This window comes from Arvicanthis niloticus, chromosome 5, assembly GCF_011762505.2.
Source record: "Arvicanthis niloticus isolate mArvNil1 chromosome 5, mArvNil1.pat.X, whole genome shotgun sequence".
Lineage (NCBI taxonomy): Eukaryota > Metazoa > Chordata > Mammalia > Rodentia > Muridae > Arvicanthis > Arvicanthis niloticus.
In genome coordinates, this window is record NC_047662.1 from 91,076,897 (window position 1) to 91,093,012 (window position 16,116).

The following is a 16,116-nucleotide window of genomic DNA, read 5'->3' on the forward strand; positions in this document are numbered from 1 at the left end:
TGGGCATTCTGAATTGACTTTTCACCTGTTCAGCCCCATATTCTGCCCCTTCCTCCCCTTTGAGTCACCTGGCTGGAGCAGCACTGAATTGAAGCAGTATATGGAAGAGCCAGAGCTCAGGGCCAGAGGAGAGCAATGCCAGTCTTCTCTAGAGCATCTGGCCTTCATCAATAATTTTCACTCTCCAGGACCCAGTTTCCTTGGTGACACCTGCCTTTCCACATCCACAGCCACGCCCACTCATATATATATGTCCTCTCTTCTAAGACATCTGGTGTGGAGGCCAGGTGAGTATTTTTGTCCAGAGCAAATGTTGACCATTGAAGAATAAAGTGGGCACATAACTGCCTTAACTGAGTGGGCATTTTTTTCTCCCATAGTTACCAATTAGAGGATCACACAGCCCTGGGTGTGCCCAGCTGCTTGCCAACCATTCAAAACAAGGCTGGCTTGGCCTTAACTCTGGAGGCTTGGAGTAGTCAATGCTTTTTTTTTTTTTTTTTTTTTTTTTTTTAGCAATAAACCCAAGAGCAGTGGAGAAAAGGAAGGGAAAAGAGGTGGGGCGGGCAGGATCAGGTACTGGGGAAGAAAGGGGTGGGTGGGACTGTTTTCCCCTATTTATTCTCTGGTCTTTGTATAAGACCATGACTCATCTACTGGCTCCCTGGGCAGGATTTAGATGCTGTGTGGGCAGCAGATAAGAGGGCAGCTTACTTGTAGAAAGTAAATACAATGAATATCCACCATAAAGTCAATAGTGCCAGGCTTATCAGCTGTCCTCATTCCCTACTCCGTCCCCAGGGGACCAGACTTAAAATAAAGGCCACAGTTCCAGAAGCAAAGAGTGGAGGTGCTGGGTTGGGCTGAGAGGGGCCCCTGTTCCCTCTGGGCTGTATTTTAGGCAGGTGGGGGACTCTGCCAGGCTCAAGCTGCTCAGAGCCCTGGGCTCCAACAAATCCCAAAGCAAACACACACACCAGGACATAAGAACAGCACCTCCTTATCCCTCAAATCCAGCAGAGGTTTCCAGGAAGCTTCTTAGAAAAACTAGGAGATGTCACTTTAAATCCGATCAAGGAAGACCTACAAAGAAAATAGATCAACAAAGAAAAGCTTGCTTCCCCACCAGGGTTCTCACCTCTGCCTTTCATAACAGCTATCAAGGCTGACTTCTGCACTTCTGTCTTTTTAACCAGTGAGGATTTGACATCTTTGCAAATGATCTGAAACAAATGTTACCAGTTGCTATTTTAGACCCATTTTGAAGACTCTCACCATAAGGGCAGCAGTCTGCCCTGAGCTGGTTCGGCTTCCACCCACTGCTCCTATGCTTTTGCAGGGATTCAAGGCCGGCCCAGCTCCATTCACTTGTAATAAGTATTTGGACTCTCTCTGGCTGAGGCAGCGGACTCTCTGGCTCAGTGGAAATGGGCACGAATGAAATGTTATGAACTTATTCCACCTGATTTATTAGGGCCCACACTTTTGTGTAGAGGGAGAAATAGAGCAGAGGAAGTAAGGTCAGTGGCTATTCTCAGCCACCCTCATCCCCAGGACAACTACAGGAATGTGTTACTCTTATAAGCCTGGGGTTCCAGGAGGTGAGAGTGAGGATTGAGACCCAGAATTTAAAATCTTTACTAAGCCAATGTGAAGTACATTCCTACCTGGTCTCTAGTTTGCAGCAGGTGCAGACATGGCTCCGGTCTCTTCTTCACGTGGTGAAGCACAGGCCCAGTATGGAATACAGGGCTTCCTCATCAACTCGACTCTTATGTTTCAAAAACTGCCTTCATGTCCTTCCCACAGCCCAGAAAACCCTACCAGCAGCTTTCCTACCTCTATTCAACTGACTTCTAAAGTAGTTTTCAAAAGCCTTTGCAAGACCTTGCCTTGTCCTGTCATTCTTCATCTGTGCTTTTGAACGAGACCACCACGCAAGCCTCCCTGCTCACTCTGGCCATGAGTAACGTTGATGTTGCACCCCTGTTTGTGACTGGTAGGCTGTTCCTAGGAGTGACCTTGTCTGAGCCATCTTGGGTTCAGTACTTACCTGGCAAAGCATCACTTGGAACTTGACTAGGATTGCAGTAACAGATGTTTGTGGGTGCGGGGAAACTGAGGCTGAGTCCTCTGCAAGAGCAACAAGTGCTCTTAGCCCCTGAAGATCTCTCCAGCCCCCTGTGTTTCTCTTTCGGAATCTATACTATATATGTTGTTTTTCCTGAGACACATTTTACAAGGATAGTATGTGTCACTCTTCAGGATAAAATTTAAAGAAATAGTCTGTAAATAAATAAAATAACCAATAAAAAATTTAAAAAAAGAAATAATCTTGTCTCCATTTTTGGGAGGCAGGCTTTTAGGTTGCTGTTTTTTTTTTTTTTTTTTTTTTTTTAACGTGTGTGTGTGTGTGTGTGTGTTGGGGGAGGGGAGACACTAGCACAAGCAGCATGCACAGGGACCAGAAACTGATTTTGGGTGTCTTCTTCTATTGCCCTCCATCTTATTATTATTTTTTTTTCCCCATGAAACTCGGGCAGAGGGAAAGCAGGATTCGAACCAGGAGAGAGAGAGCAAAGGGCACGGACTTACCCTCTGCAGGCGGCTACCTTAGCCACTGCACCACCAGCCTCCATCTTATTTTTAAAGGTAACATCTCTCACTGAAACCAGAGCTGACTGACTAGGCTGTGTAGCCCACCAAATCCACCTGTCTCTGCTCCTGACTCCCAGTGCTAGCCTTTATGCAGCTACTTGGATCCAAACTCAAGTTCTAATCCTTAAAGCACAGCGCTTCATCCACTGAGCCAGTGCTTCAGGCCTTAGTTTGGTTTTCTGTCATCGTTACACGGGATGGATAATAACCCTTCTTTTCCTCAAAGATTTATTTATTTCATATATGTGGATACACTGTAGCTGTCTCCAGACATACCAGAAGAGGGCCTTGGATCCCATTACAGATGGTTGGGAGCCACCATGTGGTTGCTGGCAATTGAACTCAGGACCTCTGGAAGAGCAGTCAGTGCTCTTAACCACTGAGCCATCTCTCTAGAACAGATAATAACCTTTTAAAGGTTTTGTTTTTTTTATTTTTATTTTCTGTCATTGCTGGAGATTGGATCCAAGACCTCATACATGCTCCTTAGCATTAGTGTACACACAGACAGACAGACACAGACACACAGACAGACAGACAGACAGACAGACACACACACACACACACACAGAGTAGTTGTCTTAAATTACATTTATCAGAATAACCGTTTAGCAGCTAGACTTATTGTTGCTGGGTTTCCATCTGCTGAAGAAGTTATCCTTTTTCCATAAAACATCTATAGCATATTCATGTGGGGTGCATTGCTTTACTTTGATCATCAGTGTCCATTCTTTGCCAACACTGCAGTCTCGACTACAACATTAGACTGTGAGGGCCTTGATAACGTTCCACACTAACTGTGGGACTTAAACAGTAGACTTCTCCTTAGTTATGGAGCAAGAAATCCAAATTGAGGTGTTGGCAAATTCCTTCTGTGGGTTTCTCTTCCAGGCAGTAGATGGACGCCTCTTCCTGACCACACATGGTACTCTCTTTATGAGGCACTCTTGTTCCATTCTCTCTTACAATGACACAGTCACCACAGGATTAGAATTTACACATACGTCCTCTATTTTACTTTAGTTGGCTGTTTTGTTTCTACATCCCATAATATTGTAAATACTGAAAGTTGAGACTTAAATATCTGAATTTTAAGGGTGCCCCTAACAATTATATAATGGAGGCGCTATTCCTCTCCTATTGCTAGCCTACTTTACCTGACCCTTCTATGTCCCACCAGCACCTCAGCTGGTCCTACCTTCTCTGTACAAGTCACAGTGCAGCTCAGGCTCTGAAAGCCTACAAAGTGCCCGGACAGGGGTCTTCTCCCAGGCCCTGATGCAGTCTAGGAGACTAGTTTTAGGATCCACCATAAGTCAGAACCATAAGAGGAAGGCTGCTGGGGTACATAGTCCTGAGGGAGGAAGGGCCATAGTAGTCAAGACTGGGGTCAATGCTGTAGGGCCCTGGAGTCAGAACCCAAAACAAGAAGTCACCAACTTATGCCCCCTGGTCAAGGCCATGAAGATCAAGTTCCTGAAGATCTTCTTGTTCCCCTGCCCATACAGAAACATGAGATTACTGACCTTTTCCCTCAGAGAGTCCCTTGATAAGTGTTTGAAGATCAGGCCAGGGTTGAAGCAGACTTGGGCTAGGCAGCCTTGCAAGCCACTGGGGACTGTAGTAGTTATGTTGGCCTGAGCGTCATGAGTCCCAAGGTTGTAGCTGCTGGCACCTGTGTCCCAGAGAAGAGGCTATGTCTACTGGTGGAATAAGAATAAAAGAGTCCACACTATACTATGTGAGGTGACAGGTTGCTTTGGCTCTGCTGGTGTGCCTCATCCCTGCCCTGAGAAGCACATCATGCCCATTCTTATATTCAATCTGCTGCTGCTGGCCAGCACTGATGACTGCTACACATAAGCTGGGGCTGCACTGACATACTGGGAAACTACCATGGTCACCTTTGATGCTATCTCTAAGACCTGGAGTTACTTGACCCTTCACTTCTAGAAAAGTGTGTATTCATCACCTTGTGAAAACTTGCAGCAGTCTTCTTGTAGAGGACTCAGGCACTAGATGTTGCTACCACAAAGTTTTTATACCAAGTACATATAAACATTTTGAAAAAAACGTTGGATTCAAGTTATTATTTAAAAAATTATTTTCCTCCTTCCGGTCTGGGCCTGAGCACTGAGCAGATCCCGGGTGGCAGCTCTACCCCCCAATCTCACAGAACCCAGAGGAAGCAGGCCTCCAGGAGCTCTAATCCGGGCAGTATCTTAGGTAAGCAGACAGCAATGCCCGCCCTAAACAGGGAGTAACAGGGACCCACTAGGACCCAGGAAGTCACTCCTGGTCCAGAGCACTGGTTCCTTCCTGTCTGCCCCTGAGCACTGAGCAGATTTTGGGCCCCAGCTCTTACCCCAGTAGTAATACCCACCCCACACAGTTCTGATACAACCAAGATAATAGGAAAGACAGGCTCCAGTCAGGGACAGAGCAGGAGATCCAGATGGCGAAAGGCAAGTGTAAGAACATAAGCATCAGCAACCCAGGTTACTTGGTATCATTAGAACCTAGTTCTCCCAAAAAGTCCTGAATTCCCTATATCACCAAGAAAGTAAGATTCAGATTTAAAGTCACTTCTAATGATGATGATAGAGGACTTTTAAAAGGACATAAATAACACTATCAAAGAATTTGAGGAGAACACGGGTAAACAGGTAGAAGCCCCCCTTAAAGAGAAAACACAAAAATCCCTTAAAAAATTAAAAGAAAACACAACCAAACAGGTGAAGGAATTGATCAAAACCATCCAGTATATAAAAATGGAAGTAAAAACAATAAAGAAATTAAAAAGGGAGACTACCCTGGAGATAGATAGAAAACCTAGAAAAGAAATCAGGAGTCATAGACACAAGCATCACCAACAGAATACAAGAGATAGAAGAGAGAATCTCAGGTGCAGAAGATACCACAGAAAATATAGACACAACTGTCAAAGAAAACTCAAAATGCAAAAATTTCTTAACACAAAATATCCAGGAAATCCAGGACACAATGAGAAGACCAAACCTAAGGATAGTAGGTAGAGAAGAAAGTAAAGATTCCCAACTTAAAGGGCCAATAAATATCTTCAACAAAATTATAGAAGAAAACTTCCCTAATCTAAAGAACGAGATTCCCATAAACATATAAGAAGCCTATAGAACACCAAATAGACTAAACCAGAAAAGAAATACCTCCCGTCACATAATAATCAAAACACCAAGTACACAAAACAAAGAAAGAATATTAAATGCAGTGAGGGAAAAAGGCCAAGTAACATATAAAGGCAGACCTATCAGAATTATACCAGACTTCTCACCAGATACTATAAAAGCTAGAAGATGCTGGACAGATGTCATACAGACCCTAAGAGAACACAAATGCCAGCCCAGGCTACTACACTCAGCAAAACTCTCAATTACCATAGATGGAGAAACCAAGATATTCCATGACAAAACCAAATTTACATAATATCTTTCCACAAACCCAGCACTACAAAGGATAATGGCAGGAAAGCTCTAATACAAGAAGGGAAATTATACCCTAGAAAGAGCAAGGAAGTAACCCTCTTCCAACAAATCCAAAAGAAGATAGCCACACAAAGATAACTTCACCTCTAATAACAAAAATAACAGGAGACAACAATCACTGTTCCTTAATATCTCTTAATATCAATGGACTCAATTCCCCAATTAAAAGACATAGGCTAATGGACTAGATACATAAACAGGACCCAGCATTTTGCTGCATACAGGAAACACATCTCAGTGACAACGACAGACTCTACCTTAGAGCAAAAGGCTGGAAAACAATTTTTCAAGCAAAAGCTGGAGTAGCCATTCTAAAATCTCCAGCCTGAGAACACAAAGGGAGGGACTCATGGCTCCACCTGTAGTTGAAGGTGGCCTTGCCAGGAATCAGTGGAAATGGAGGGCCTTGGTGCCTGAAAGTTTGGATTCCCTAGTGTTGGGGAATTTGAGAGCAGGGAGGTGGAAATGGGAGGATGGTAGGAGCACACCCTCATAGCAATTCCCAGAATTACATGGATTAGACATGACAGAGACAGGCTGCCAGAAGACTAGATCCCAGAATTCAAACAAAAAATTATCTTGATACTAAAATTTGTTTTGAGAATTGTATATTGCAGAATACACAGCCTTGGTGTATCTACCCATCAAGCAAGCTGAACAGACCTGCTCAAACCTCTGATGTCCTGGAATTCCAGCTGGATGCAGTGAAGACACAGCGTCAGAGGATTATTAATTTACTCTTCCCCCTGCCCCGCCCCTCTTCTAATATCTCAACACCCATAATCAGCTTGAAGTCGGCGCCCCTATTCCCTGGGCTTGGGGACTGAGGTGGTTAATATTGGGCTGTCTTTCTAGGGAAAAGTAATGGTTTTGGTGGAACAGGGAGGATTAGCGAGGATTTATTGCATAGCCATAACCTATTGGTAGAAATATGTATAATTGTTATTAAGATGAAGTTATAATTTCTTAAATGGTACAAAATTCACTTTGATTTCAAATTTAAGGTTTTCATTGGTATGAGCTTCTTATTGATATAAAAGTGAGATTAATATTGGTACTCTCATAGGCATTGTGCCTATGTAACACATTTAGAAATACAAGGCTTAGACCCAGTCCTTCTTTAACTTTTTTAACTGATTTGAGATGGTTAGCCTGTGAGTTAAGGGCCTATAGCAAATTCATGGCTTTGAGTTTATTGTTAGGGTGTTTTCTATATTTTATTTAGAAATAGATGAGAGGAGTTAACAGACAACAGTCCAGATTACCTTACATGGATAGTTGGTTTTTAAAACATCAGAAGTCCACAGAATTGACGTTACAAACATTTCTGTATTAATGTTCATTTTGATTAGAGACTTGTCTGCTCCTGACAGCTTCCTGTCTTGGATTCTAAGAAGAAATTGAGCATCTTTGGAGTTACTCCAGTTGTGGTGAGACAGCTACTAGGCAAGAATTGCCTCTTTTCATCTACAGACAAATTACTGTCCAGAAAAGGACACACTTGCGGAACAGTCGACTGATTATATCTGCCAAGATAGAGTAATCAGCCCTTAATAATTCTGCATCACTAGGTCTGTCAGATGATCCTGGGCCAGAAGGCTGAAGATCGGATGCTCCAACGTTTTGTAGTATAGGGACTGTCCAGGTGTTCAGCAGTCTCTATAAATTGGCTAAGTTTTAGAAGCTATGCTTTGTGCTTCCCATAATTTCAGTTAACTCAGTCATTCTGGATTTCTGACGGGGTTGAAAATTTATAGTCTCATAGCCAATCCTTGCTATTTACTTTGAGAGAAAAGATTTGAGAGGATGGTTTTCAGCTGACATTCATTCTAAAGCCAAGAAAAAAAGTCAGGTTCAGAACTAAGTCTTTTAGTTAGGAGAGATGATGTAGGTTCTGGTTAGTCAACAAAATGATGGACTGGGTATTAGGTCTATCTTGTACCTTACTGACACAAATTGGTATAGTTATGCTCTAATTGTATTTTGAGAGAAAAATTTTAACGGGAAGGGTGATATGTAGGAGGAGCTAAGGTGGGGGGAGTATGGAGGGGAAGAGGAGGAGTAAGGAGAAGAAGACCTGGGTGATATGAGAGAAAGAGAGAGAGAGAGAGAGAGAGAGAGAGAGAGAACATGGAGGCAGATGTTCACGTGTCTCCACCAGTCAAAGATAGTTGATATATCTAGGTTGGGTATTGGGTTACAGTTCTGATTGTATGGACATCTTGTTATTAGAGCATTACCAAACTTATAAAGCCTTTGATTAATATTAAAAAAATTGTATAAAAGCAAAAAGGAGAAGGGGGCATGGGATAGTTTTCTAGGGAGGGGAAACGAGGAAAGGGTATGGCATCTGAAATGTAAATAAAATATCCAATAAAAAAAAAGATAAAAAAATTATTTTCAGGCCAATAGTAATAAGAATTGGCAGAAATTGTAACCAGTGGATTTCAAATGAGAACGGTTTAAGATGTCATCTTAACAGAGCAACTTCACTGTAAAACAGACTCACATCTAGTTCCACATCTGTCTGCTTTTTAAAAAATGTGTGTTTCTTTTGCTTGCATATGTATATGTGCACCATGTGTATGCCTGGTGCCCACAGAAACAGAAGAGGGTGTGAGATCCCCTGGAACTAGAGTTAAGGATAGTTGTGTTGAGCTACCATGTGCATACCAAGAACTGAACTCAGACCTCTGCAAGAACAGCCAGTGCTCTTAATGATGGAGCCATCTCTCCTGCACGGTCTTTCTTTTTTTTTCTTTCTTCTTTTTTCCTGGTTAAACCTTTTTTGTCAAGATTGTTGAGCTACTCTAGATAAATCTGTCACAAGAATTTTAGAAAAACATGGCTGAGATTATCATAGGAGTTGCACACCAAATCTATATACCAATTTTGGCAAATTTCACATCTTTGAGTTCCCTAATGCTTGACACAGTCTCTCCATTTATATAAAACCATTCATTATTCTTTTTAATGTAGGAGTCATTTGTCTGCATGTACACCTACATGCCAGGAGAGGCCATCTGATCTCTTTAAAGATGGTCATGCTGGGCGTGGTGGCCCACGCCTTTAATCCCAGCACTTGGGAGGCAGAGACAGGCGGATTTCTGAGTTCGAGGCCAGCCTGGTCTACAGAGTGAGTTCCAGGACAGCCAGGGCTATACAGAGAAACCCTGTCTCGAAAAACCAAATAAATAAATAAATAAATAAATAAATAAATAAATAAATAAAAAAATAAAATAAAAATAAAGATGGTCATGTGGTTGCTGGGAATTGGACTCAGGATCTCTGGAAGAACAGCTAGTGTTCTTAACTGTTGAGCCATCTCACCACCCCTCTTCTTGACATTTTTAGATGTACATAATTCCTTATAGACTGTTGGATTTGCATAAACTAGGACTTTCACTCCATCCCCCAGGGGTATATATATTTTACAGTATTTGGGTTTTTGCTCAACTAGTATAAAAGACCTTTCTGGAGATCTTTGATCCTAAAGTATGTCATGGTTCTCTACAGTGGGTGTTTTCCCTGGCTACTCTGAGCTGATAAGCCAAACTCTGCATGATTAGAGGTGTCATATAGCAGACTTTGTCACTGAGGAGTTTTGGACCTCAATGTATATGTGCAGATCTCTAGGGTTTCCAGACTTGAATTTTAGAAATATGTATTTGTAGCATGATTACTGTTTTACCAGTTTTCAATGCTACTGCCTTTTATTTCTAGTTAAACTTTCAAAACAAACACAAAAGCACAAAAGATTAAAAAATTTTATTAAGTATCCCAAAGTAGACTGTATATTACAAATTCAGATCAGAGTAATAATATTAAAACTATTTTCAGTAGTACCATAAACTATACCTGAAGACAAAACCAAATATTAAACTGGTAAGCATATACTGAAATCTCATGTTTAAAACAACTTTGTCTAGAAAATTCACATATGTGTCATAGTCATATGTCATATGTTGGCAGATCTACATTTAACAAACTCATGAACCAGTTTTCATGCTTAGAATAAACTGTCAAGGTTGTACAAGCTTATAATTTTTAAAGTGCATGACAGAATACTTTATATGACAAACACTTTCCTATATATTGCCCTTCTGTGAAAGCTACTCATAAGTAGACAGAAGACTAGATGACTAAATGGGCCTTCAGAGAATCTCTATTAGGTTAGGTCCAGGAATTATAGGAGCAAATTTTAGCCTAGGTGTTCTGAGGGTTCAGAAACAAATTTCTCAGAAACTTTATACTTGCTTATTTGTCCTATACAAAAGGCATCGACATCAAACTGATCTGTTTACCTACAATTAACTACTTAAAACAGCATTATGTATCCTGTTGACTTTTGCCTAGCTTAGATAAAAAAAAATCTGTGGACAGATGATTGACAGGAATATATTCTCATTCTCTCAGTCTCTGTCTCTCTTTCTCTTCCCTCTGACCTCCCTCAATACAGGGTCTTACACTGTAGCCCAAGATGGCCTTAAGCATGTGGTAAGCCTTCTGTCTCAGACTTCTGGTTCTTTGCACTGAATCCAGACCTCATTCACACTGGGCAATTAGACTACCACTAATTCTATACAGAGTAGGCAGTTAACTTAAGCATTCCAAAATCTTTGGTTCTGCAGATCATTATATATAGTGATATTTGCTGCCCAAAGCTAGAATATCGAAAATCAAGTCCACATTAGACTAGGCACAAAATTGAAGAGAAATATGACTGGGCTTAAAAGGAACCAGTATAATGGGATAATATTAGAAGACAGCAACTTGGTCAACTAAATGAGACCCAGCTCTGTTTCAGGTAGAGGTAATATGGCAATGGCTCTGAACTCACAAATCACATAATTTGACCTGTAATGCTTAGATACAGTAAGAACTTTTCATTGTATCTATTTAGTGTGTGTGTGTGTGGTGTCCTCTCATGCTAGAGAGGAGCTCTGAGCACACTGGAGCCTGCGGATTGGGTGACAGGCAATTTGAGGTTCTCTCCTTCCACTATTTGGGTCCCAGGGATCAAACTCATATCAGAGTTGGTGACAAGTGCTTTTACCTGCTAAGCCATCTCACTAGCACCCAAGTCCCAATTTTATTTCTAAGTAACTCTGTCGTGCAACCTTCAAAGTTACAAAGGAACCTTGAACTAGGAAATGGCACATCTTATGAGTACTTACTTAACCCTGGGCCTGAATGAAAGCACCCTCATCTCATTTAATCTTTTAAACATTTCAAGAGTCAGAAACCACAGGTGATGTCTTCAGCCATAAACTGGTCTATTTTTTGTAGATAAGGCTTGCCCTCCTTTGATTCCCTCCCACCCCCCACCCCCACCCCCCCACTTCCCACCCCCCACCCTCCAATAAAGGTAAGAAGGTAGCCTGAGAATTCTGGACAAGAAGAACTATCCCTCCTCAGCATTGTCACCTCAGGCCTTCTGTGGGGAATGGCAGGAACATCCTGAAGCACATGGCCCTGAGGGCCTGGAGAACTCATCAAGCACTGAAGTGTCATGGAGGCCACACTGATCTCAGTAACTGATCTCAGCTACTCTTAGGGATGCCCAGCTTTAGTTACTATTATTTAATCTCAGTGGCCAATGTCAATAACTGTCGTCAAGAGCAGGGCAAATTCACCATGCTTAGGAAAGTAGCTGACTGTTGTAAACTGAGAGAGCATCTGCTTCTCAGGGTCTCTCTGGAAATACCCTTGGCAACATAACTACCAACACGTTAATATAAAAGGTATCTTCAAGCAAACCAGGCTAATGGACCAGAAAGTAGTCATATTAGGAGAATAACAGCATATTCAGGGAGGGAAGAAAAGTGTCAGCTGAAAAGGGTCAGGTGGTGGGCACACCTGACCCAAGGTCTCAGGACACTCAGCAGAATTCAAAGGTTAAGCAGCACTGGCTTCAGTATGACTGAATCGCGGAGTCATTTTCAGAGGCAAACCTCACCTACAAATTCTGGGAAATTTTCTCCAAGGTAGGGCAGAACCTAAAACCTAAAGCCAAACCAGAGGGAAGACAAGTTTACCCATCCTCAATGGAGGGAAGACCACAGAACCTCTATGCGCAGGACCAAGAGAGTTTGTATTCTGAATACTCGCAGACCTTGCACTCCAATGATAGATATGAGAAAAGTAACTTGAACAAGGGTGGGTAAGATCTCCTGGCAGAAGGTGGGAGCTTTCAAGGAACATGATGTAAACATACTTACTTCTAGATATTGAGTTCAAGCAAATGATCCTCTCCAGATAGGGTGGGTTTGTCCTCAAGAACACCATTATCTGTTTTGTTTTGATGCATAAAAATACATAGGGTTGGCAATCTAAAACTTGGGTACATATTCTCTGGACTTATTTTCTAGGAAAGAACTGATTTATGATCTGTCATTAGGATCCAAGTTTGCTAATAATTATAACAATCTGATTAGCTGCTTATGGCAACAGTATTCCTACATGGAGGCTGCATCCTCACAGACTGTTGGTTGTCACCCAACAAAGACAGTTTTCATGGTGAAGTTAAAATTTGGAAGCAGGTGGCTTCAAGTTACTTCCTCTCAGTTTTTCTTTTTCTTTTTTCTTTCTGCCAGCCCATTCTCTCAGATATTCTGGTTTCCATTTTGGTAATTAGACTTTCAAAGGGAAATCTGCAAGGCTGCCATGAAGCACATCCCTAAGCAGCAGGGAGTAGAGACCCCCCTGTCCCAGGCAAGGAAGACAGGCATTCAGTGTCAGACTCCCTGCATCTCTCACTGAGAGTGAATGGCTTAAGTGCAGCCACCCCAACCTACATGTGTAAGTCAAGGGGTCCCACATGTGCAGTACTTGGCAGTAGGAAGTCCTTGCCCTCTGACACTCAGCAGAATGAAAATCTAGAGATGGACACAGGCTTTAAAGATTGTGATCTGGAAAAAGAAATAGTTTCCAGGTTCACATTAACCCTCCATTTTGGAAACTTGAAGTAATATTGGAATAGAAGAACAATCATATCTTTATGCTAAATAAATTAGTGTGTAGGCCATAAATTAAATATATGGAGCTATGGTTGATAAATAAATAAAGGGTGTCTTTGAAAAATTTAGAAGTATGTCTATTAGTATTTAGTGTCAATATTAAAATTAAGGGCAGAAAAGTTATACATTCATAAAATATAAAAATATTCATGAATAACTTCCACTTTTAAATCTAAGAGTGACTGAAAATGAAATAAGGAACGTAAGCTTTGAGATGTTACAACTTTCAGATAGCATGACTGAATGATTTATCAGCGAGTACTACTGCAGGGCAGTGAAAATATTCCTATGATGCCCGAGATTCCAGCATCATCTAAGCATCCATCCACTGTTCACTTCAAATATGAAAACAGTGTATGTCTAGACAAGAGCTGACATGGGTTCTCATCTTTCCTTACTCAACGGCCTGTGCTTGAAGCCAACTGTGTATCGCACTGCTTGTAAAATGAGTTCACCACCATCTCTCTTTGTCTCTGTGAGACAAAGTCTAATCACTGGAATATTCACTCATATTCCACAACCTTAAAAGCAGCACCAACGCAGCAGCTTAAATCTCGAGGACAGACAGGAATGAATTATTCTTAACTAATCCTTTGTAAGCCTCATCTGATGAGCTCACTTTCTGGTATAAATTTTAATTAACATTGTAAAATCATTATGGAATACATCATATTGTACACCAGCTCTTCAGAGGGTGAGTAAGTTTCCCTCAAAACAAAACTGTAGTGCTTATCAACAGGACAAGAGAGAGGCTGGCATTTGCTCACACATCTCTGCCTGTTTACCAGATCCTAGTATTTCACCTGGTGTGAACTCCTCAGTAAATGCTGAATGGCAGAACTAATTAGAAGGCCCATGAGTCAGAAAACCTTGTCTGTCTTCCAGCTTGTCATTTTTCTTCTTTGGCTCTCACATCAGGCAAAAAACCAGTAGTGTTTTAAACAGTTACCCGCCTTCTTTCTTCTGGGAAATGTCCCACCTGAGCTCAGTGTTCTCAGTACAACTGGATAACCTCATCCCACTCAGAAATGGGCCAGATCCCATTGGGCTGTACATTTGGGGGTGAGCTCTTCCAGTCCCATGTCTTGACAGGAATCTTCCAGGTCTTACCATAGTTGGCTTCAATGTAGTCAACTGTTTCACAGGGAACGTGGACTTTTATGTCTACAAACTCAGTCCAGCACAGTGTAAACTTGGGAAACAGATACCTGCAGCAAAACATAGGCAAGCAAGGCACATTAGGCCAAGTAACTCAGCTGTTGTGTATCTTCAAACCTGCCTAGCACCCTTTCATCTTTCAGGATTAATGCTACCCCAGTTTTCCTCTTCTAGTCTCTGCCAATCTGAAGGAGAGTTAATCCCATCCATAAACTCTAAAGATGAGAAACAAACCAAACTATAAAGTAAACCAAATCCAGGCCTGGCACTAGCCAAATCACAGTGACTGTTACAGAGATGGGAGCCCACCAAGATTAGGCAAATCAAAATCTGCTCTGGTATTGTGTTGGGAAACCTGGGGAAAGAGGTGTCAAGTGGAGTTTCCACAAGATGTAAGAAATGGTTGTTTTCTTCTCTTGCATAATGTGGAGTTCCAAGGATATGGACTGATCCAATAGTATCCTCGAGGCTTTTCCCTCGCTCTACAGACAGTAACTTTACTTTCTACCCCCCTTTCCTCTTAGACTCTAAAGAACATCTCTAAACCTGCCTAAGAAATACCAGTTAAAATGAATTTGCTTGTATCTGCTACAGAACTGTAAGAATTTGTAAGCTTATGAATTAACCAAAAATAGGCATTTTAAAGGTACTTTGGATAATGATGGGCATGGTGATACATGCCTGTAATTGTGGCACTTGGAAGGGAGAGGCGTGGGGATCAGGAGTTCAAGACCAGCGTTAGTCATATAGTGACTTTGAGGGCAGCCTGGGCTACATAAGACCCTGTCTCAAAACACAAAATATTTAAATAGGTACTTCAGATTAAGTATAAATTATACATGATATATTACAAAGGAAAACTAGAAGCAGCAGGTCTGTTTAAAGTTACATAGGTCTATATTAAGAGTCTCAATGAGAATTTTTTTTCTTTATAACTCAAAAAGACCTTTCAGTAATTAATCCTGAAATGAAAACAATAATAGGGACCACAAGAATTTAATATACTAGAAAGCCAAAGAAGAGTAGAGAATTGGAGAAAAGGTATCTGTTTTGATTATCATGTTCACCACCAAGTGAACCCCGAGAATGGATTCTGCTTTTGAATATCTCATCTCACCACTAAAAGAAGTACTTGAAAGTGTGTCTGTTCTCGGAAAAAAAAAAAAAAAAAAAGTGTGTCTGAATAAATTCTAAAGAAAGCAGCAAGTGCCTGTATAAAAGCCATTGGGCACAGGTGGTGAGTGGACAGCCCCACTCAGCTGGCATCTATGAAAAGATAGCCACATAAAGTCTTGCCGAGAAAGAAATAAGATACTGCTTAGAATCGACATCTGCTGGTCCCAATTTTACCCTGCACACTCATCCATGGGATTACTCATTTTGTCATGAGACACATGCATTCATCATTAGCCTCCGCCCTCCACAATCACTTGCTGGTCAGCAGAATGTCCACCTGTCCCACACCATCAAGTTGATACACTGAACCTCAAGTGAAGCCGGCATGATCTCCCTTAGTAACAGCAGCCAGGAAGCATCTCTCTCAACTATTAGTTCTACAGTCTCATCATACAGCTGAGCGAGAGAGACAACAGCTTTAGAATACACGTGGTAGAATACTGCAGACCACACAAACAATGCTTGGAACAGTGCAGAAGAATCTAAGAGCAAACCCAGAACATGTAAAATACCGTGAAACACCATGACAATCATACAGAAACAATTCAACTCTAGTGTTAACCTTTGTTCCTAAACCTGTTCTT

At 41.5% G+C, this 16,116-nt stretch overlaps 1 protein-coding gene and 1 long non-coding RNA gene across 7 annotated transcripts in view; one reads left to right on the top strand and one right to left on the bottom strand.

Annotated features, from left to right (window-relative positions):
• LOC117708903 (uncharacterized) overlaps nucleotides 1-2,309 on the top strand; it is a 7,383-nt gene extending 5,074 nt beyond the window's left edge. The window contains exons 2-3 of one of the 3 annotated variants that reach the window (XR_013110669.1): nucleotides 189-287; nucleotides 1,197-2,309. This is a non-coding gene — a long non-coding RNA (uncharacterized LOC117708903). The remainder of the gene's footprint in view (nucleotides 1-188; nucleotides 288-1,196) is intronic. The other 2 variants (XR_013110670.1, XR_004606859.2) reach the window with 2 other exon arrangements.
• Nucleotides 2,310-13,342: 11,033 nt separating this feature from the next.
• Fktn (fukutin) overlaps nucleotides 13,343-16,116 on the bottom strand; it is a 52,109-nt gene continuing 49,335 nt past the window's right edge. For all 4 annotated transcript variants that reach the window (XM_034503467.2, XM_076934953.1, XM_034503468.2 and 1 more), the window contains exon 10: nucleotides 13,343-14,406. In XM_034503467.2, coding sequence (XP_034359358.1) covers nucleotides 14,193-14,406 — 214 coding nt within the window. In that variant the 3' untranslated portion in view covers nucleotides 13,343-14,192. The remainder of the gene's footprint in view (nucleotides 14,407-16,116) is intronic.